This window comes from Ziziphus jujuba, chromosome 11 (genome assembly GCF_031755915.1).
Source record: "Ziziphus jujuba cultivar Dongzao chromosome 11, ASM3175591v1".
Classification (NCBI taxonomy): domain Eukaryota; kingdom Viridiplantae; phylum Streptophyta; class Magnoliopsida; order Rosales; family Rhamnaceae; genus Ziziphus; species Ziziphus jujuba.
The window spans coordinates 10,587,694-10,610,747 of record NC_083389.1 but is presented as its reverse complement, the minus strand read 5'-3'; the positions used below and the strand labels follow the sequence as shown (position 1 = coordinate 10,610,747).

Below are 23,054 nucleotides of genomic sequence, written 5' to 3'. Positions count from 1 at the left end.
ACTGGTAAGCCTGAAAACCTAATAGTTGAATACATAGCAAGCTATCACCTCTTAGATTATAAATAGACCCTAAAAATGTATAAATAATAATTAAACCCTTAAATTATATTAGGGAGTTGCTTGTAGTACATTGAATCCTAATACCAACTTTCATAGTCAATAGGGGCTTATTACAAATTTATATAACAATAATACTCTTTCGTAACAGGATAAATATTAAGCATTAATTATTTTTTCTTTTTTTGTTAAAAAAAAAATTGATATTAGGATTGAAGTGATTTGTACTTATATCATTACGATGAAACATTGATTTTTACCATTAAACTATCTACTATAATACAGTTGAGAACACAAAATAAATTTTACAATTATTTTTTTAAAAATATTTTACCGTCCAAGCATATTAAGCAAAATATTAATAAAAATATAATAAATTTTCTTAACTTCCTTTAATAATAAATGAAAATATTAATATAGGATGCTTTTATGTGGTCATCTGACAGCCAGTTCAAATTATTTAATTAAACTTAACAATTTATTACTTTCAAGGAAATTATTTTTAAAGCTAGGAAGCTAGTTATTTCATAGACAACTCAGAATGAAAATCATTGTTTATTGAACAATGATTGGAGTTGGAATTCCCAACCCGTACATATATATATATATATATATATTAAGAGGGTTTTATGAAATCGCAGGCCGTGTTAGGTCAAATTCTTCAGCCAAAAATTCAGATTTCAAGAAGTATTGCGAGTACGCTCGAAATGGAAGTAAAAATTCAAGCAGTAAATATGATTGGAAAAACAAAAAAAATCTGGCAACTTTATGGGGTTTGCAGCTAGATCAACGAAAGAAGATGTAATCGAGAAATTGAAGGTGTTGAATTGAGCTTGTCTTTTTTATTTTATTTTATTTTTTTGGGTGATTTTCTCTTCATAAAGTCGATGCCATTTGGTGGTAATAACGGACACATCTAGAGAAACACGATTTAATATTGGCCAGGTGCTCATTATAATTTATAGATACCAATTGTATAATGGTACTAATATTAAATTTTGAAAATAAAAATAAGATCTTCCAAATATGAACATTTTCCTTTCATTTTTGTAGATATAATTTACAAATGTTTATTGAAAGTAATTTAACTAAGTCAAAGCTGATTATGTATATCAGTTTGTTTATAACTATTTTTTTGATAATTTACCAAAACTATTTGTTTCATAGGATTGTAAGGATGTCTCTCTCAATTTCTAATATGTAAATATAAGCTGTTGGGGTTGCATTGCTGGAAACCATATCGCTAAGGCTTTGAACCCTAAACTTTTAAGGTTTAATATATATATATATATATATATGTTTTTAAATATGTTTTTGGCAAAGTAAAATATGGTTTAGTTCTTATTCTAACCAATCAATCAGTGCACTGATAAGCCATGTTTGGGTTATGCATGTTTTTTCCTGTTAAAAGTAGTAGAAGTAAACCGTACGGCAGAATTACATCCTAATGTAAACAATCTATCAAATGTTTGCCAACCCAAAATATGAAATATACAAAAAAGGTACAGACTAAACCACTTTTGATCATATGTTATATATAAATTAAATGTAGAGAGATAATCTATAAGCACCACTTGTTTCCTTTGTTGAGCTAAAAATCATGTAAATGATCAATTGTTTTCCAAGGAGCATAAATAGAAATAATACCAACAATTTTTATTTATTTATTTATTATTATTTTTTTTTTACATGAAATACCAACAAAACTTTAATGGCTTTATATCTCCTGTACGTTTTAAGAACCGTATTTATGTCACTAAAATTATTTTTTATTATAAGTGGTAATTGTTATGTCCACATATATCTCGATCTCATATTAAAAACCTAAAATAAATACATTCATATTAAACAGTAGAAAAATTTTCAAAAACATTACACCCTTCAATATTTATCTCTAAATAAAAAAAAATACCGTATCTATGCCAAATAGTAAATAATTTTATGTGAAACTTGAAATAAGATAAAATATTTTGTTCCTTATAAAACCACAAAATGTCGTCATTTAAAAAAAAAAGGTGGATAGTGATTCTGGCAAATTAATAATTCTTATTCAATGGTGAGCAACGTAAATATGTGGCTGGTGATTGGTAAGATTATTCAAATGCAAATATATATATATATATATATATTTTTATATTTATATATATAAATCATATAAAACATCCAAAGCCTATGAAAGGCTAAACAGCATAAAACATAAGGTCTTAAGATAAATCACAAAACGATTAAGTATAAAATATAACAGTCAAACATCCCATGTGACAAAAGTCAGCATAAAAACAAGAGAAGTTCACTATATTAATAACTTAATCCTAGTTAAATAACAAGTTGGTTTGTCGGTATAGTAATCAAAAGCACCAAGCCGCAATCTTTAAGCTTCAATTTTCCTGCTTTGTATCTGAGATTTGATAGGAGGTTATAAAAAAAAAAAAAAAAAAAAAGACGAGATAAATCTTTAACTAGTGAAATTTGTCTTAATCTATGATTAAGAAATTAGTTATGCATAATTAAATGTATTTCCAACATTAGTTATGCATGATTGAGTGCATACCAGATCTAGCTGCAGCCAGGTTAGGTAGTGAGTCTAATTTAGTTGTCTCATTTTGCTGCATGAAGATAAATGATAATTAATCAGCTTCAGCTTCAGCTTCCTCAATAAAAAATAGAAGCAATTACATAATAATTCTATACTAATGCATCGATCAATTAGACTACAAACAGTATTGTATTTTTAGTACTCACAGGAGTTAACCATCTGAGGAGACAATACCATCAGTATCGTTTTTACACACAAAATTCGCATTCACATCAGCACCAGAATAATCAGACTCAGGATCAGAAGGAATATGATTGGGATCAGGTTTCTACAGCAGCAAAACAAGTTATATCATCAGGAATATATCAACCATATATAGTTCAATTTTAGATAAGGCAACGAGTATCAGGAATTTGGTAAAAAGTTAGGCTTCTGGAATCAACAAAAAACTAGATATTTCAGCAAACAAGACAATGGTACATAAGCTAGAAAAGAAATCAAAAAGTATATGGGCAAAATCAAATCTCAACCCTTACCTTCTTTGCAAGAAGAGGAGGAAGTTCGACATGTTCAAAGCCCCGGAACACTGCTACCTCATTGTTTGGGAAACGAACTTCAACAACTCCACCAGCATCTTTGAATAAAATTTCCCCACACGTAATTTTATCAGATTGAAGTCACCTTGATAATAGAATATAATAGTTATATTACAATGCATACTCACGCTTGATCAATATTAAATGAAAAGTTGCCTATGGACATTGTCTTTGCAGCAATACGTGCTTTCAGCTGAATCAAATAGACAGCAAAGCAAAATCACATCAATAAATCAGCCCAAATCAGATCATATGAAACTATTTTCAGCTTCGGCATCGTTAATAAATAATAGAAGCAATTGCATAATAATTCAATACTAATGCATCGTTCAATTAGACTACAAATAGTATTTTTAGTACTCACATGTTCATCATCCGAGGAGTCAATACCATCAGTATCAAGTTCGCACACATAACCGCCCCAAGAATGATCAGACTCGGACTCAGACTCAGAATCAGAATAAGCAGCAACAACATTCAGATTTTTTTTGGCTGGCACCATAGCTTTGGCAGGAGGGCTCTATAGCAAAATAAGTTAATCAAATATAATAACCCGTGAGTATCAAGAATTTGGTAACATAATCCACAAACTTTACCTTCTGCTCCTGGTGCTCAGATTCATCAAACTCCTCAGACTCTTCTTTCTTCTTCTGTTTCTTTGATTCAATATTCTTTTTCTGATCAGCTCGCTTCTTCCTCTTTGTTTCAATCTTCTTTTTCCGAGCAGCTCTCTTCTGCCTCTTTACTTGCACAGCCTTCTTCAGCTCATCCTCAGCTTTTCTTTTATCTTTTTTTTCAAGTCAAAAAATCCAAAAGTAGGTTGAAAACTTAAAAGACCACAACCACAAGATTTCCTATTTTCCACAGTCAAACATCCATGTAAAAAAAACCAAATAAAACCACATGCGCTAACAAAGTTGCTAAACACTAACTATATACAAAGAAAAACTCGCAGGAAAAATTTTTAAAAAATTAAAAAAAATCTGACTGAGACGATACAACACCGTAAAAATTACTTCATTGGATAAAGAAAAAGACGAAGTTCACAGGGAAAGAATAAAGCCTTTCTTCAGAGACTTAGATGAAGAAACTACAGCTGGAGGTGCATCAAGCTGAACCAGAAATCAAAACCAATTACAATACTAAAAGACCAAAGAAAAAACAAAAAAAAGACAAAAACGGAGAAACACAGAAAAACGAAATCGTTCAGGCAATTTATTTTCTAAATGAAGAACGTACTTTGGTGTCGGATTTCTTCCCTGACATGCCCATTACAATGACCAAGATTTGCAGTAAAAGGCAGGTTTAGGGTTTGAGGGATGGTGTAAGAGCAAGAAAAGAAGCTCATCGATGATTATTTATTTGTAATCACACGGTGGGACGGGAAGGGGGATAGGATTTGGGCTTTTGGTGAGGGGATGGGCCCGGTGGGGTGTCACACGTTTTGAACCGCTCTGAATCTACACCGGACTGCTGTGTGCTCCTCTGTGAATTTGAAACCTGTCTAAATGAACAAATGGTGCTTTGTTGGAGCGAGTACCGTGGATTGGCAGACGAACGCAATTGGGCGAAGCCCAGGAAAGGCTTTATGGTAACTTGTTTGGGCGAATTTCCCGGGAATAAGCACTATATGCTCTCTGAATTTGACACGTGTTTAAATAAGCAAATAGTGCTTTGCTGAAGCGAGTGCCTTGGAATGGTATAATTCATCCAATGATAGTACAGATAATTTACATTTTAATTTATTACTATTTTTTAAACAACAGTTATATAAATATGCTTTCATATAATCATATCATATTTCATACATTTCCTTACAAAATAACATATACTATATGTATATATATAAAATTCATGCACATACAGATTGTTGAGTGCTTGCCGCATTATCTTTTAAAACCCAAATATAATTAATCAGAATTTTTTTAGCTTAAGCATGAAAAAGACAACCTATGGATTTCCCTGAAACTGTTTCTTTCCCATCAAATTATACATAAATTATGCTCATCAGACAAATAAGTTTTGAAAAATTTGCTATGCATAACAAATATAAAATAAATCATTCTGTTACAAGTATTTTTGAAATCAAACAAAAATGAACTGATCTGTTGTTCAAAAAAAGAAAAAAGAAAAAACAATGGTTTAGTCTAAGACTAATATGTTTTACGACAATCTTTTAGATCATAATGAAAAACAAAAACATATATTATATACATAAAGCACTCAATAGTGTCTTTTTTTTTTTTCCCCTTAAAATATAAAGCATTCATTAGTAACATAACACCAACAAAATTACTTTTTTTTTCTTCTTTTTTTTTTTTGGTAAATGAAATACCGACAAAACTTTATTCTGCTTTATACCCCTCTAGGTTTTCGGAGTCATATTTCTGTCAATAAAATTATTATATTTCATTATCATTGGTAACATAATAATAATGATATGGATATATAGTTGTCATGTAAAGATATATCACAATCTCATATTAGAGACCTAAAAAGATTGATCCCATATTAAAAAGTAGAAATTTTTTTTACAAACATATCCTTCAATATGTATCTTTAAATCAAAAAAACAAAATATTATATGCATGATATCTATGCTAAATAGTAAATAATCTTATTTTAAACTTAAAATAAGATAAAATACTTTGTTCCTTATAAAACTACAAAACATCGTCGTAGGAAAAAAAAAACAAAAACCAAAACGATGGATAGTGATTGTGGCAAATTAATAATTCTTATTCGGTGCCTAACTAGTTATTTTTGATAAAATATTTAGTGGCTTGTGATTGGTGAGATATTCAAGTGCAAATATATATTTATACATATCATATAAAACATCCATAACATATAAAAGGCTAAACAATCCAAAACATGTAAAACGTAAGATTTTAACGCTGCATCACAAAACGATTAAAAATTAAATGATAAAATATAATTTTTTTAAAAATAAAAAATTATACATATATCTCATTTTCATAATAATAAAAATTACTTTAAAAATAGTTAAAAATTGTTTGATGTGTCTCCAATTAGTAGTGATGTTTTCGATGAGTTAACTAGTATAAGGATCGCATTTCATCACGCCCTTAAAAAAAGGAAAAATTAAAAAAAAAAAATTATTCATATGACTATTGGAAAAAATTATTCACTAATCGATTAATTGTATTAATCTAATAATTTTTTAATAATATTTATAAATGTCATTAGTTGTCTTTTTAGTGATATTTTGAATTGTCACTATAATTTTTACTAGTATCATGATATTTGCAATGATTCACACCAGTTAATTAAATGTAACTATAGTATAACTTTAGTAACATTTTAAAATGTCATAAATTTATTTTTATTATTATTTTTTTGTTCTTGTGACATAACATTTTCGAATATTATGAAACCTACTTAAAGTAGCATTTTCAGATGCTATAAAATGTATTTAACATAGCATATCAAATGCTGTAATATGATATTTGTAACTATTTTTAAATATATAACAGCATAAGATAAATGTTATTAAATAGTTATTTATAACATTTAGCATAACATTTTTTATAGCATGAGTTGTCATGACATTTATAAAATTCAATCACATATCTTTTATAGCATTTTGAATATGTAATAAAAAATAATACCTTTTGTAGTGATAAAAGAAAGGTATGTATATTTTATGTTAAAAGAGAAAAATGGGTGTGAGAGATAGAGAGGTATGTTTTATGTTAAGAGTATGTTTGTCTTTTAATTTTATTTTATTAAGGGGCAGTCTGCAATTTGGCTCATTTCTTGATTGACTATTCCTCATCTTAAAAAGAATATATAAAAAATCGATGATTCCTCATTAGAAAACCAAAAGAAAATTTTCAGCTAGCAAAATATTGACAATGTCCCCCATTTGTATTTGGAATGGAAGATCCGTATTTTTTTTTTTCTTATAAGCAATTGTAATTGGAAATTGGGGTTTTTTTTCGGGTACCCCATAAACGTATATGCAATTGTAATTGGAAATTGGGTTTCTTCTTAAAATTATTTTTTTGCATAATTTGAGAGTTTTGGTTGGTTGGTGGGTTTTACAGAATGTTGGAAGAGTTTACCAAATACCGGGTACTGAGAAATTGACAAGGCTCCTAATTTTTTTATTTTTTATTTTTTTACTTGTAAAGAACAAATCCTTAAAAACTAGATCAGTAAATAGTAATTAAAATTTTGATAGGATGTGAACATCTCACACGCCACACAAATTTCTATATTCGAAAAACAATAATAATGATCTATCTCATTAAATTTCCAATTAAATAAATAATTCTCTCTTTTTACAAAAAACAATTTTTAATATAAAAGCTATTATCAGGCATTTCCTTTTTCTTTTTTATTTTCTTTTTGTAATAACCAGATAAAGGCTGTAGTCAGCTCTAAAAAAATACAAGAGGCAAGCTGAGCATGCGCAAATGCACAGTTGGTGATATATGACATAAGAGCATATACAGCAATAAATGTTTTATGTTTTTCCCTCTCTCACCTAATAACAAAACCTAAAAATGCTGACACTCAAGGGGGTGGAGCAAGTGGTAGGAGCTGGCTCTCCATGATACCTGCTTGCAAGAATTATGGGTTCGAGTCCCAATAGTCCCACTCAGCGCCTTGGTGTGGACCCCACGTGCCCTCATGGGGGAGGATGATTGGAGTGGGCTGAATAGTCCATAGACTTCTATTTGAATTGCAAAACTATGGCTACTAATGGTCCACAGTTCCCAATGGTCCACAGTTCCCAATCTCCTAGTTTGATGATGCAGGAGGCCCATTTTTTGTTTATAAAAAAAAAACTAAAAACGTTGTTTGATTTTAATATATCTTTAAGAATTGTATTGCACAAAACCCAAAAGATTTGATTAAAACTTCTTTTTACTTTTTGTGCCTGCCAACGTTTTATTTTATTGTTGTTTTCCTTCAAGATACAAATATATTCAAAACCACTTTTATGTACAGCAGTGTAGAAAAGTTTTAAAAAGCTTAAAAGCTAGCTCAAAAAAAAAAATGCGGGGGAAATTGCCAAAAAATTATTCATATAACTGTTAAAAAAAATTATAGTTACTGAAGATTTAACATTTAATGTATCTATTATTAAAGGGTTTAAGAATGAATAAAATTAATTAAGTACAGTGGTTTGTCAAAATAACACACACTTCTAGTTTTGTAGATGAATAAAAAAAATTAAAATAAAAAAAAACTAAAACAACATAAGCATGAAATGTTTCTCAAATAACATAAATAAATAGGATTAATAAATACCTCATCATCCAAAGACCAGAACTCCCTCATGGTCATGTCAAGTTCATCTCCCAATTGTACTCCAAAAATAGAATATTGACGGTAGTAGCTGAGCACTCCGCCATTCTCATTTTTCATAATAATGATGTCGCCTCTCATCCAAATCACACCATTTAGATGTGAATTTCAAGCTCGATAAAGAAGTAGAGATTGCCTTAAACAAATATATCTATATATATATATATATATCAGTGAAAGTAGAAGAACTAAGAAAGCATAAAATATTAGAAAAATGAAAACTACTTACTTCTCCATTCCACAAGTGCAGCTATGAGAATGGACCGCTTCGCTTCTCCTGCATCACAGCACAATTAAAAATAAAATAATAAAATATAATCTTTTTAAAATAAAAGATTATACATATATATATCGTTCTTATAATAATAAAATTACTTTAAAAATTGTTAACAGGTGTTTGATGTTCCTCCAATTAGTAGTTACGTTTTGGATGAGTTAACTGGTACAAGCATCGCATCTCATAAAGTCCCTAAAAAAATCAAAAATAAAAAAAATTATTCATATAACTATTGAAAAAATTTTAACTAATGAAGACTAAACATTTAATGTATCAATTTTGACAGGGTTTAAGAATGAATAAAATTAATTAACTACAGTGGTTTGTCAAAATAACACACACTTCTAGTTCTTGTATATGAATAAATAAATAAAAACTAAAACAACATAAGCATGACATGTTTCTCAAATAACATAAATAAATAGGATTAATAAATACCTCATCATCCAAAGACCATGTCGCCTCTCATCCATATCACACCATTTAAATGTGACTTCCTAGATCGATGAACAAAATAGTAGAGATTGCCTTGAACAAAAAATATGTATATATCAGTGAAAGTAGAAGAACTAAGAAAGCATAAAAGATGAGAGAAATGAAAACTACTTACTTCTCCATTCCATCTCCATTCCACAGGTGTAGCTGTGAGAATGGACCGCTTCGTTTCTGCCACATCACAACACGATTAAAGATAAAATAATAAAATATAATCCTTTTAAAATAAAAGTTTACACATATATATCATGCTCATAATAATAAAATTACTTTAGAAATAGTTAAAAGTTGTTTGATGTGTCTGTAATTAGTAGTGACGTTTTGGATGAGTTAACTGGTACAAGCATCGCATCTCATAAAGTCCCTAAAAAAACAAAAAAATTATAAAAAAAAATTCTTCATGTAATTGTTGAAAAAATTTTAACTACTGAAGACTCAACATTTAATGTATCTATAATTAAAGGGTTTTAAAAACGAGTAAATTTAATTAACTACAGTGGTTTGTCAAAATAACACACATTTCTAGTTCTTATATATGAAAAAATAAAAAACAAATAAAAAATAACTAAAAAAACATAAGCATGACATGTTTCTCAAATAACATAAATAAATAGGATTAATAAATACCACATCATCCAAAGTCCAGAACTCCCTCATGGTCATGTCAAGCTCATCTCCTGGTTGCACTTCGAAAATAGAATATTGACGGTAGTAGCTGAGCACTCCGCCATTCTCATTTTTCACAATAATTATGTCACCTCTCATCCAAATCACACCATTTAGATGTGAATTCCCAGCTCGATGAAGAAAATAGTAGAGATTGCCTTAAACAAAAAATATATATATATATATATATCAGTCAAAGTAGAAGAACTAAGAAAGTATAAAAGATGAGAGAAATGAAAACTACTTACTTCTCCATTCCATCTCCATTCCACAGGTGCAGCTAGAATGGACCGCTTCGTTTGTCCTGCATCACAGCACGATTAAAAATAAAATAATAAAATATAATCTTTTTAAAGTAAAAGATTGTGCATATATATCATTATCATAATAATAAAATTTCTTTAAAAATAGTTAAAACTTGTTTGATGTACCTCCAATTAGTAGTGACATCTTGGATGAGTTAACTAGTACAAGCATATAATCTTATAAAGTCCCTGAAAAAACAAAAAATTAAAAAAAATTATTCATATAAATGTTGAAAAAAATTTAACTACTGAAGATTCAACATTTAATGTTGATTAAAGGGTTTAAGAATGAATAAATTTAATTAACTATATTGGTTTGTCAAAATAACACACACTTCTAGTTCTTGTATATGAATAAAAAAAATAAAACAACATAAGCGTGACATGTTTCTCATATAAGAAAAATAAATAGGATTAATAAATACCTCATCATCCAAAGATCAAAACTCTCTTATGGTCATGTCACACGCTCATCTCCTGGTTGTACTCCAAGAATAGAGTATTAACGGTAGTAATCGAGCACTTTGCCATTCTCATTTTTTATAGTATTTATGTGGCTTCTCATTCAAACCTCACCATTTAGATGTGAATTCCTAAAGAAAATAGTAAAGATTGCCTTAAATAAAAAAAATAAAAATCAGTGGAAGTAGAACTAAGAAAACATAAAAGACAAGAGAAATGAAAACTACTTACTTTTTCACTCCACAGATGCAGCTGTGTGAATTGACCGCTTCTTCCCACTCCAATTGGGATATCACACCTGATTATTGGAACATAGTATCAGATAATTTTTCAAGAGCAGTTTTGGATTGAACCGTTGTATGAAGCCATGGTTAAAGTTTCTTCTCCATTTGAAATTTTGAGCCATAACTGCAACAAATACAAGATTTTATAACATATGGTTATAGCATTTTAAAAAAGTGCAAATATTATTATAAAAGAATAACATTTTTAATCAAATTTTTATATATTAAAATGTGTTGAATAGAATTTTACTTTTCAATAACATTTTCAAATGCTATAAAATGTACTTAACATAACATTTTCAATTGCTATTAAATTAAATTGCTATATAAGAAAATTCTAATATAGTGATATTTATTTTATTGTCAATTTAATCTCAAATGTCACAAATTAAATAATTAGTAACTAAGGTGAATAAGCCATAAAGAAGTACAAATGAGTCCACACTAATTTTAAAGTTTTATAACTAATAATAATTCCTCTCTAGAACGATTTCAATATTAAACAAGAAATTAAGTTGGAGTAATATTACTAAGGAGTAAAATAAAATGAGTAAAAATATATATGGAATAAATAATAAATATTTATACATTTAGTTTGTAATTCGAGCCCTAATGAAACAACATAAGACCATATATACATTATCCATATGCTTTGTCATAAGCACTCTGTATATTTTATCTCTATCTCAATATTTTCTCCTAAAACTTCATTTTCAGTTTGTTTATCTATTCAAGAACCCTTTAGTTTTTTTTTTTTTTTAAATATGTTCATCGACCCTTTAGTTACTTGGCATTTATGTTATTTTTATGAGTGTCACTGATTTATTAAATATCATTAAAGATATCATTTTGTGACATTTTGAAATCATCGAATTATAATTTTAAAAATAAAATTTTTCTTTTTGATATTGTTACTTGTATAGAAAGAAAATAATAGCAATCGAAATTGTTAGTTATCCAAACAATAAAAATAAAAATTATTTTTTTTTCCAAAATTCTTTCCTTTTTAAATAAAGTAAAAATACCATGCCATGACTGAATTAATTCAAAAAATAACTTTGGATTATTAAGTTAAGTTTTTTTTTTATAATTTTTTTATAAATTAAAAGAAAATAAAAAGTAAATTAATAAAAAGATTAATACATAAGATATATAGACTAAGAGATAGGAAGAAATTCGACCGCCCCCCACATATTTTATACCTTCTCCTACGAAAAAACTCGCAATACCGACACCATTCGTAATTCCATCAATTATTCGTTTATCAAAAAAATGAGTTAGTTGAGCCAATCCTCTTATACCTTTAGTTAAGCATATTGCATAAAAAACATCTATGTAACCACGATTATATGACCAATCATATATCCCATTTAATAGTTTTTCCCCAAGAATTTTTCTTTTTTTAGGAATACTTTTAACAAATGAATTAAAGAAATTCAAATTTTGTAAAGAGGAATAAACCGGCTTATATAAAAAAGACGCTATATTTGAAGTTATATATATAAATTCTTCTTTATTAGATTATCTTCCAATTAAAGTTATTAGTTATATTTTAAAAATAATTAAAATTGTTACTTTTTATTTTTTTGAAAATTCTTTCCTATTTAAACAAGAAAAAATTTCATACCATCTTTTTATCACCCCCGCTCTTTCCCACGTCATCCACCCCACCCCTTCTCCATTTTAGATCCATTTTGATTGATCGAGGAAAAAAAAAATCCCCAATATATAGTTCATATGCTCTTATTGGTTTTCAGATGAAATATTGAGCTTTTGGCTTTAAGGTTTGTTGCATTTGTTTAAGTTTGATCTTTTGAAAATTTTAGTAGAGTTTGTGATTTTTATGTTAGTTTTATAATTTTTTATTCATAATTTAGGTTTCATGTTGATGTATTTAATCTAAATTATGCTTAGGTAAAACTTTAATTTAACCAATTTTAGTTTTTTTTTTTTAATAATGCTTTAATTTCTAGTATTATTTTAATGGCTAAGTTTGATCTATTTAGATTATCTAAAAGGGAGTTTTTTTTTTTTTTTTTTTTTTGTTTTTGGTTACTTGCAGGTTTTTGAACAAGAACAGTAAGAGGTGGAATCATTAATGGGGATTATCATTTTGGAATTGTTGCTGTCATTCGGGTTTCTAGATCAAGATTTAAAGATCTAAAGATCTTTTTTGTAATTGTTGTAGATATGGAAAAGAAATTTGATTGTGCAAACTTTTTTTTTTTTTTTTTTGTTGGCTCTCTCTTATGTGTAGGTAATAGATAATTTTGATTATCATATGTATATTTATTTATATTTTGAATGGTTGATATCAATTTATTAAAGAAATTAGTTTTAAATTTTTATTATTTATTTTTGAATATATTACTTTTATGATTATTGTTTTAACCGTTATCAATTTTAAATTTGAGATAACTTTCACTTAAAAAAAAAATACTTTTATAAATTAAATTTATCAAATGTTATAAAATTATTATTAAAATTTGAAATCCCATAATGATAAATGACATTATTTTTATTAATTAATTTCACTGCATAAAATTGATTGAAATTATTATTATTATTATTATTATTATTATTATTGTAATAATACTTTTTTGTAACATTTTTAAAATGACCCTAAATCTTATTTTTTATAATAAAATTTAAATTTAAATTTAATGAGATTTTATAATGTTGTTAATTTTTTCAAATATTTCCAAATGTCACTAATCGATTAATTGTATTAATCTAATGGTTTTTTAATGATATTTATAAATATTATTAGTTGTCTTTTTAGTGATATTTTAAATTGTCACTATAATTTTTAGTTACACTAGTATTATGATATTTGCAATGATTGACACTAGTTAATCAAATAAAACTATAGTATAACTTTAGTAACATTTGAAAAGGTTATAAATTTATATGTTCTTTTTTTTTTCTTGTGATATATCATTTTCGAATATTATGAAATCTACTTAAAATAGCATTTTCAAATGGTATAAAATGTTTATTTACCAAAAAAAAAAAATGCTATAAAATATATTTAACATAGCATATCAAATGCTATAATATGAATTTTGTAACTATTTTTAAATATATAACAGCATAAAGACAAATGTTATTAAATGGTTATTTATAATATTTAGCATTACTTTTTTTTTATAGCATGAGCTATCATGACATTTTTAAATTGAATTACATATCTTTTACAGGATTTTGAATATGTGATAAAAAATAATACATGTTGTAGTGATAAGAGAAAGGTATGTTTTATGTTAAAAGAGAAAAATGGGTGTGAGAGATAGAGAGGGATATATATATATATATATAGAGAGAGAGAGAGAGGCTACGGTGCGGTCCCCTCCGCATGCAGACCCACACCAAAGCCAACGCCTGTTAAAAAAACTTCAGCTTGGGTGCAGGTCCGCATGCTGACTAACCACACCGTAGCTTCCTCCTGAATATACATATATATATATATATATATATATGCGGTTGTCTATCTATTTGAGAGAGAGAGAGAGAGAGAGAGAGAGAGAGAGAGAGAGAGAGAGAGAGAGAAGGGGGGGGGGGGAAGAGAGAGAAAGAGAGTCGTAGTCTAAGCTTAGTCTAGCCAATTAATTGTACTCAAGTTTTTTAGTTCTTTTTTCAGGCGGTATGCATGGACAATGTTAAGAGTATTTTTGTCTTTTAATTTTATTTTTATTAATGGGCAGTTAGCAATTTGGCTCCTTTCATGATTGATATTCCTCATCTTAAAAAGAATATATAAAAAAATCGACAATTCCTCATTCGAAAACCAAAAGAAAATAGTCAGCTAGCAAGACATTGACAATGTCCCCTATTTGTATTTGGAAATGGAGATCTGGAATTTTTTTTTTCTTAATATGCAATTGGAATTGGAAATTGGGATTTCTTTCGGGTACCCCATAAACGTACATGGAATTGTAATTGGAAATTGGGTTTTTTCTTAAAATTATTTTTTTGCATAATTTGAGAGTTTTGGTTGGTGGGTTTTGGAGAATGTTCGAAGAATTTACCAAATATCGGATACTAAGAAATTGACAAGGCTGCTGATTCTTTTATTTTTTATTTTTGTTACTTGTACAAAACAAATCCTTAAAAACTAGATCAGTAAATACTAATTAAAATTTTGATAGGATGTGAACATCTCACACGCCACACAAATTTCTATATTCGAAAAACAATAATAATGATCTATCGCTATTTCATTAAATTTCCAATTGAATAAATAATTCTCTCCTTTTACATAAAACAATTTTTAATATAAAAGCTATTCTCATGCATTTCCTTTTTCTTTTTTATTTTCTTTTTGTAATAACCAGATAAAGGATGTAATCAACTCTAAAAAAAATACAAGAGATGAGGCAAGCTAAGCATGCACAAATGCACAATTGGTGATATATGACATAAGAGTATATACAGCTATAAATGTTTCATAATTTTGCCTCTCACCTAATAACAATTTGAATGGAGCCAGCTAAGCCGTTTTCAATTTGAATAGAGCTAATGGTTATTGGTGGACTCTTGTAAATACCCTTTTATATTAGGGATGATCACGAATCTCTTAGGAGTGACCAGTGAAGAAAAAGTCACCGATTTTGGCAAAATATAGGCGATAATATCGGATTTCGGTGAGCATCGACACTGATAGATGGGGGGAAGAAATTTCTATCCGATGTGTTGTGGAAAAGTCGCCACTGTCGATGAATGTCAATATTATCAATGGATATCGACAGAAATATTGGTTTTCCAACGGACATCAATGGAAATATCCCCAATATTGATGATAGTTTCGATCTATATCAAAAAGTGAAAATTTGAGTTGCTGGTTCTCGATCTGAGTTAATATTTGAAGCATCTCCATAGAGAAAAGCTAATGTTATTTCCGTTTGCACAAGGTTGGTGTTTATGCATTGAGAAATCGATGTGGTAGCTTTAGAGTTCAAAGAAAAAGCCTGGACTCCTAAGTTTCAAACAAAATGCAGGGATTGTGAACAGTTTGCACAGAGAGAGAGAGATGTGTCGGGTTACTTTGCTTTTTCTCTTTTCTTTTTTTTCTTTTTTTATTATTATTTTGGCCTGTGTTTTGTCACTTTTGTGAGGTAACTCATTAATTGATAGACTTATATGTACTCTACATGCCTGCTTCCCCTAGCCCGAAGAGAGTGCTTTTCTTTTTCTTTTTTTTATATTTTTTATTGTTATTATTATTTTTGGCTTGGTTTTTGTGTTAGATAACCGGATAAATTCAAATGTTTTAATTGATAGAGTTTGATGTGTGACCTTTACTACTTAACTTTCTTCTTCTTCTTCTTCTTCTTTTTTGGCTTAAAGTGTGTTGTTTACTTATTTTTTAACAAATTGATTTTTTTTCCTAATATATTGGAAATGGAGATACAAGCTCATTAAATAATGAAATTAAATAGTCTCTTAACTGGTTAAGAGAGCTAAATTAACCTAAATTTGAAAAGTAATTATTTTCATTAATCCCTAATATATAAATCAATTATAATTTTTTAAAAGGTAAAATATACAAAACTCCTAAATTATAGCTCTACAAAATCTATTAGCTAGTTTAGAATAATTCTATGTATTTATTAATAAAATGATTTATTTTCTACTTTTACAGTTTGAAATAGTGATTTTTATTATCAAAATACGAATAAATAATCAACCTCATATACAATGCTAGTATGGTAATATACTATATATATGGATTATTTTATTATCCTTGGATTCTAATTATTGTATTTTTATATTATTTTATCATATTAATTATCTCATATATAAAAAATTATATTTTAAATCAAATAGTTACGATTTCCGTAATTTTATCGACATTTCTATCGATATCAATATTTTTATCTATAATTCTATAAAATCGTATTTTCGACACTTTCGTCGGCACCAATATTTGACGTTGGGATAGCTGAAATTTCGGTATTGGGCTTTGTTGTGTTTTATAGTTGGGCGATATGCTGGGCGTAATCGGGTTTTTTTGAAGGCTTCAGACACCTGCCCACGAAGAAGATCATTAAAATCCAAATGACGAGCAAAATAAGGCCAAAGTTCTGAAAGTCAACTTCACACTCCGAAAAATTGTAGAATCATGTGGGAGTCAAAAATTGTGAGCATGATGTTCGATACGGTTGGGCAAGATGTCCATCTTTTACACGAACATTGGTACAAATTGTTCAAAATTAGCATTAACAAAATAACTGGTAGTAAAAAGCTTCCATTAATTTCCACCTTTATTTCCACTATGCCAACGAAAAGGAAAGAAAGCTGCAATAATAGCTGTCCCCGAGCTATGCTTCCTCTTTTGGTTTTTACTTACCGACACTACATTTTAAAGTAAAATCAATTCCAATGAAATGGCATGGAAATTGCTAATCCTATTAATATTTTATATATATATATATATATATATATATAGAGAGAGAGAGAGAGAGAGAGAGAAAGAGAGAGAGATTAATGATAGGTGTTAGCTATCTTTGTTGTTGCTCGCCTTTGTTCCTTTTAGTTTCAAAATGTGATGCCTCGTGTCGTTACAAGCTTAACTCGTTGTTTATTATTTTAATCATAGTAGATATGTTTCGTGAAAGTGAAACAACTATTATCAATTGGGCATGCAAAATTGTTCCAAAGATGTTAAAATAAATAAAAAGTCACAACTAAAACCATGAATAAGCTTTGTAGGATTTTTCTTCCTTATCCATCTACTTGATGGGTGTGCTGGAAGAGCGTCCTCATTTGAGTAATAGCATGGAGTCTTTCGTTTCATGCGGCAATTTGGTGATGTCAGACTCCAATTATTCCTTCGTTTTCTTCCTCTTCGGTCTTTTGCAAAAACAATTTAGAAAAAGCACGCGTAGGCAAACCTAACCCAACTCTGTTTTCAAAGGCAAGATGGTAGAATTTTATTTGAAAGATGAAGAATCTCTTGGACCACCCTCCATTTCAATAGATTGACATAACAACAACAACAATAATAATAATAATAATGTCTTGTATTGTAATTGTCATTTCTTTCGATTGGGTTGTTTTTATTGACAGCCAAATCAAATTATTTAATAAAACTTAACAATATATTACTTTTAACAAAATTATTTTTAAAATTAGAAAGTTAGTTATTTCAACTCCGAATGAAAATCATAGTTTGTTGAACAACGATTGGAGTTGGAATTCCCAACCCATTTATATATATATATATATATATATATTAAGAAGGTTATATGAAATCGCTGGCGGTGTTAGGTCAAATTCTTCGGTCAGAAATTCATATTTCAATAAATACTGCAGACATTCAGATTTCGATAAGTACTGTGAGTACGCTCGAAATGGAAGTAAAAAATCAAGCAGTAAATATGATTGGCAAAACATAAAAAATCTGGCAACTTTAGCGGGTTCGCAACTGGATCAACGGAGGAAGACGCAATTGAGAAATTGAAAGTGTTGAATTGAGCTTGTCTTTTATTATTATTATTTTTTTTTTTTTTTGGTGGTATTTCCACTTTGTGATTCTCTTCATAAAGTCGATGTTATTTGGCGGTGCGTCAACCTGAACCAAAAATCAAAACGAGCTACAATATTAAAAGACCCAAAAAAAAAAAAACAAAAAAAAAAAGGCAAAATGGAGAAACACAGAAAAACGAAATCGTTCAGAAAATTTATTTTTTAAAAATAAAAGAAAAACGTACTTCGGTGGCCGATTTCTTGCCTGACATGCCCATTAGAATGACCAAGATTTGCAGCAGAAGGCAGATTTAGGGTTTGAGCGACGGTGTGAGCAAGAAAATTAGCTTGTCAATGATCATTTATATGAAATCACTTCTTCGGGAGCGGAAAAAAAATAAAATTTCAATTTTGGTAAGGGGTGGATAGATGAGCTTCTCACACATTTTGAACCGTTCTGAAACTACATCTACATCGAACCGTTATGAGCGCCACCTGTTAAATATCTTTTTAAAGAAAATAGCCTCGTCCAATATCTGTTGTCAAACATTATATTTTATTTCAAAAGGCTTTTTTTTCTTTGTTTAGAAATTTGTAAGTATTTAAAAATCATAGTTTTAAAAAATTATAAAAGATAAAGAATAATCTCGTAACCACTATTACTCCCTCAAACCTTGATCATGACCTCCTTTCCTACTCGCATGTGTTATTTTTTAAATTTGACATTTATCTAAATAAACAAATGATGCTTTGTTGGAGATTAACGTGGATTGACAAGTGAGGACGAACGTATTTGAGTGAAGTTTGAGGGAATGAGCTCTATACATTTTCTAAATTTAATACGTGTTTAAATAAATAAATAGTGCTTTGCTGGAATGAATATTGTGGAATACTAATGTGCATGAACTATATATTTTAATATATTGTATATGTTATTATGTATGGAAACTCGTGAAATATGATATGATGTGTGTATAAATATATATATATATATATATCAAATAGTTTTTTAAGAAATAGTAATAAATTAAATTATCTGTACTACCGTGAGATAAATTATATCAACCATTCCATAGTATTCGCTCTAGCAAAACGCCATTTTTTATTTAAATAAGTATTTAATTCAAAAAGCATATATATATAGCACATTCCCTAAAATTTTCGCTTAAACACGTTTGTCTATACATGTCAATCTATTTTATTTACTCCTATAAAACATCATGTCAATCTATTTTATTCACTCCTATAAAACATCATTTATTTATTTAGACAAGCATCAAATTCAAAAAATACAAGTGAATAGGAAAGGAGATTATGGCTAAAGTCCAAAAGGAATAATAATGATCAGGAGATTACTCTTTATCTTTTATAATTTTTTAAAAATACAATTTTTAAATACTTTCAAATCTCCAAACACAAAAAAATAAAAAATAAAAAATAAAAAATAAAAAATAAAAATAAAAATACAATGTTTGAAAATATACGGGATGAGGCTATTTCCATCAAACAGATATTAAATTAGTGGAGTTCATAGCGATCCGATTCAAAACGGTAAGAAGCCTCTCACCTACCCCTCACTAAAATCCAAATTCTATTCCTTTATACTCCCGCCGAATGATTCCCTATAAATGATCAACGACAAGCTCATTTTCTTGCTCTTACACTATCCCTCAAACCCTAAATTTGACCATTTTCATTTCTCACAACCACCTTGTCATCTTTATTCCAAACCACAAACTCTAGTTGTATATCCCAACAAAATGAAAAGAATAGTAGAAATTACTTTTAAAATAATTAATAAATAAAATAACCATAGAAAAAAAAAAGAATCAAAAAGCACAATAAAGAAATATAGTACTTACTTTTCCATTGTAGATGTGGAGCTATGAAAATGAATATTTAGTTCCTTTTTCAATCACATACATAAACATAAATGAAAATATTAAATCTAATAATGAATATGTGAAAACAAATATCGTTCAATTGGTAACTTTGGATTAAACTGCTGTATGAACCCATAACTATAATGCTTTATTCGATTAAAATTCTTTTTCGACTAAAATTTTTAGTCAGTATAGAAATTTTTTTTTATTTGCTAAAAATCATTTTTTTTTCTTTTTTCTTTTTCTTTTTTTCTTTTTTTTTTTTTGGGCAAGCGTTTCTAGAAAACCTTCTTTGGCAAGTCAAAAATCCAAAAAAAAGTTGAAAAGAAAAAAAACTTGGATGACAGTTAGCTATATAAAAGATTAAACAAAAAAAAAATTACAATAAAAACTTAAAAGGATGAGAAGATTTCCTATTTTCCACAGTCCACATCCATGTACCAAAACCAAATAAAATCACATGCGCTAACAAAGTTGCTAAACACCCACCGAGTACAGAGCAAAACTTGCAGGAATACTTTAAAAAAAATTTAAAAAATTAGACTGAGACAATACAACACCGTAAAATTACTCCATCAACTGGGTAAAGAAAAAGACGAAGTTCACAGGAAGGTACGAAACTTTTCTTATCAGATTTACAGGAAGAAACTGCAGCAGGAGGTGCATCAACCTGTACCAAAAATCAAAACCAACTACAATATTAAAAGACCAAAAAAAACAGAAAACGGAGAAACACAGAAAAACGAAATCTTTTTGGAAATTTATTTTTCAAAAGAAAAACAAACTTATGCAGGGACGTTTTGATTGAGTTAACTGCTACAAATGTGGCATCTCATCAAATCCCTAAAAGAAAAAAGAAAATACATATATATATATATATATATATATATTCACATGACTGTTAGAAAAAAAAATAATAATTACTGAAGCCTCAACATTTAATGTATCGATCGGAATGAATAAATTTAATTAACTACAGTGGTTTGTCAAAATAAAACACAGATCTAGTTCTTGTATATGAATAAAAAAAAACCAATAAAACAACATCAGCATGACATGTTTCTCAAATCGCAAATAAGTAATACTAATAGGAGTTATAAATCCCTGATCATTAAAAGATCAGTACTGTTTCATGATTATATCACCCTGTCTTTGATTATATTTCAGTAATTTAGTAGTGACGATAGTAAATGATTCCTTTGCCATTCTTATTTTACACAGTAATTTTGTTTAGGTATAAGATAACTGATTACATTGCCATCCAAACCACACAGTTTAGGTAAATTCCCATCTCGACGAAGAGAATAATAAAGATTGCCTTAAACAAAAAGGGGAAAAAAATCATTGAAAGTAGAAGAAATAAGAAAGCACAAGCAAAAAGAGAGAAATGAAAAACTACTTACTGAGAATAATAAAGACTGCCTTAAACAAAAAGGTAAAAAAACAAAAAATCAGTGAAAGTAGAAGAAATAAGAAAGACAAGCAAAAAGAGAGAAATGAAAAACTACTTACTTCTCCACTCCACAGATGGATGCAGCTATGAGAAAAGACCGCTTCTCCCGTTTCCAGTTGAGCAAATAACGATTATTGAGATGTGATATTAGATAATTTTCCACAGACAGCCTTCGATAGAGCCGTTATAGGAAGCCATGGTTAAAGTTTCATCTCCAACTAAAATTTTGACCAAGAAGAGAAAGGTATGTTTTATGTTAAAACAGAAAAAGAGGTGTGAAATATAAAAATGTATCTATATGTATATACATATATATATATATATATGTTGCTGTTCATCAGTGAGACCAAGAGTGAGAGAAAGGGGGGAAAAGAGAGAGAAAATGTAGTCTAAGCCTTGGTCTAGACAATAGACTATGAGATTTTTAGCCTTTTTGTCTTTTAATATTACTTTTATTACTGATGCGAATCCGCCCGAATCCGTACGACCGACAACTTGCTGGGGTGCCGATCTGTTATGGATAAAAATGGAACCAATCACTAGAGCCCTAGCCAAGAAGTTCAAGGACAATCTTGCTGTCTTTATACAAGGAATAAGTCATAGTCAAGAGGGACTGGCCATATCCAAAGAACCAAGGCCTGTTTTACTCATACAAACAATAGAAGCCAAAACGGGCCGGGTGGCAGTTTTGATACATTTTTGGAGTCCGAGAAGCATGAAATAGCTCTAATGCTTTATGGGTTCAATACATATGCCTTAAAGGTCATGGAATCAAGTTAAAGCAGCCTCAAATGCAATCAAAAAGGGCTTGTACGGACAGCATCAACAATTTGGCCGAATTTGCTGTATTGCTTGCTGGCTTTACTGTATTTTACTGTATTAGCCTTTTCTTATTTTTTCAAGCATGGAAAACGTGTGAGACTTCATATTCAGCTTATTTGGCATCCTAAAAAGCATCTAGAAGCTGATTTGAAGCTCAAAGAGGTCAAAGATTGATCAAAGTCAACTTGATCAAAAGGCTAGCATTTTTAGTTTCCTAATTTGTTTTTACTTTTTTGTTTTAAGAAACTACCATTACTTTTTGGCTTTTATTTATTTATTTTCTGGACAAATAACTTTAGGAAGGTTTTTAATCTTTCAATTGTAAATTAATTAATTTTTAATTTAAAATAAAGAAATTAATTAATCAAACTTAGATTAGAAAAGGAAGTATAGTTTCGGCCAACTAGGTTT

General features: G+C 28.7%; 1 protein-coding gene and 2 long non-coding RNA genes across 4 annotated transcripts; all 3 read right to left on the bottom strand.

The window, feature by feature from the left end:
- Positions 1-2,261: 2,261 nt before the first annotated feature.
- LOC112488889 (uncharacterized) lies at positions 2,262-4,011 on the bottom strand. 2 transcript variants are annotated; one of them, XR_009634911.1, is made up of 7 exons: positions 3,786-4,011; positions 3,554-3,709; positions 3,318-3,382; positions 3,130-3,244; positions 2,800-2,921; positions 2,609-2,663; positions 2,262-2,455 (listed from the first exon to the last, which is right to left on the bottom strand). XR_009634911.1 is itself a non-coding variant. In XM_048465657.2 (7 exons), the coding sequence occupies exons 2-6, from the start codon at positions 3,689-3,691 to the stop codon at positions 2,656-2,658; spliced, it is 420 nt and encodes a 139-aa protein (XP_048321614.2). In that variant the 5' UTR covers positions 3,692-3,709; positions 3,786-4,011; the 3' UTR covers positions 2,262-2,455; positions 2,609-2,655. The 2 variants fall into 2 exon arrangements, 1 of the variants encoding a protein (XP_048321614.2); XM_048465657.2 differs by having other exon boundaries at positions 2,828-2,921.
- Positions 4,012-18,371: 14,360 nt separating this feature from the next.
- LOC125419621 (uncharacterized) lies at positions 18,372-18,913 on the bottom strand. Its single transcript, XR_007238479.2, has 2 exons — positions 18,731-18,913; positions 18,372-18,591 (listed from the first exon to the last, which is right to left on the bottom strand). It is a non-coding gene; the product is annotated as an uncharacterized LOC125419621 (long non-coding RNA).
- Positions 18,914-20,886: 1,973 nt separating this feature from the next.
- Positions 20,887-22,070, bottom strand: LOC132800080 (uncharacterized). Its single transcript, XR_009634981.1, has 2 exons — positions 21,881-22,070; positions 20,887-21,038 (listed from the first exon to the last, which is right to left on the bottom strand). It is a non-coding gene; the product is annotated as an uncharacterized LOC132800080 (long non-coding RNA).
- Positions 22,071-23,054: the final 984 nt, after the last annotated feature.

What these genes read in the sequence shown, in the direction of transcription:
- LOC112488889 (XM_048465657.2), bottom strand. Translation starts at nt 3,691, where the DNA reads ATGGTGCCAGCCAAAAAAAATCTGAATGTTGTTGCTGCTTATTCTGAT. An exon ending in TCATTTAATATTGATCAAGC is followed by an intron (nt 3,245 to 3,317) that starts GTGAGTATGCAT and finishes AATTACGTGTGG; the next exon opens with GGAAATTTTATTCAAAGATG. An exon ending in CTCCTCTTCTTGCAAAGAAG is followed by an intron (nt 2,922 to 3,129) that starts GTAAGGGTTGAG and finishes TTGCTGCTGTAG; the next exon opens with AAACCTGATCCCAATCATAT.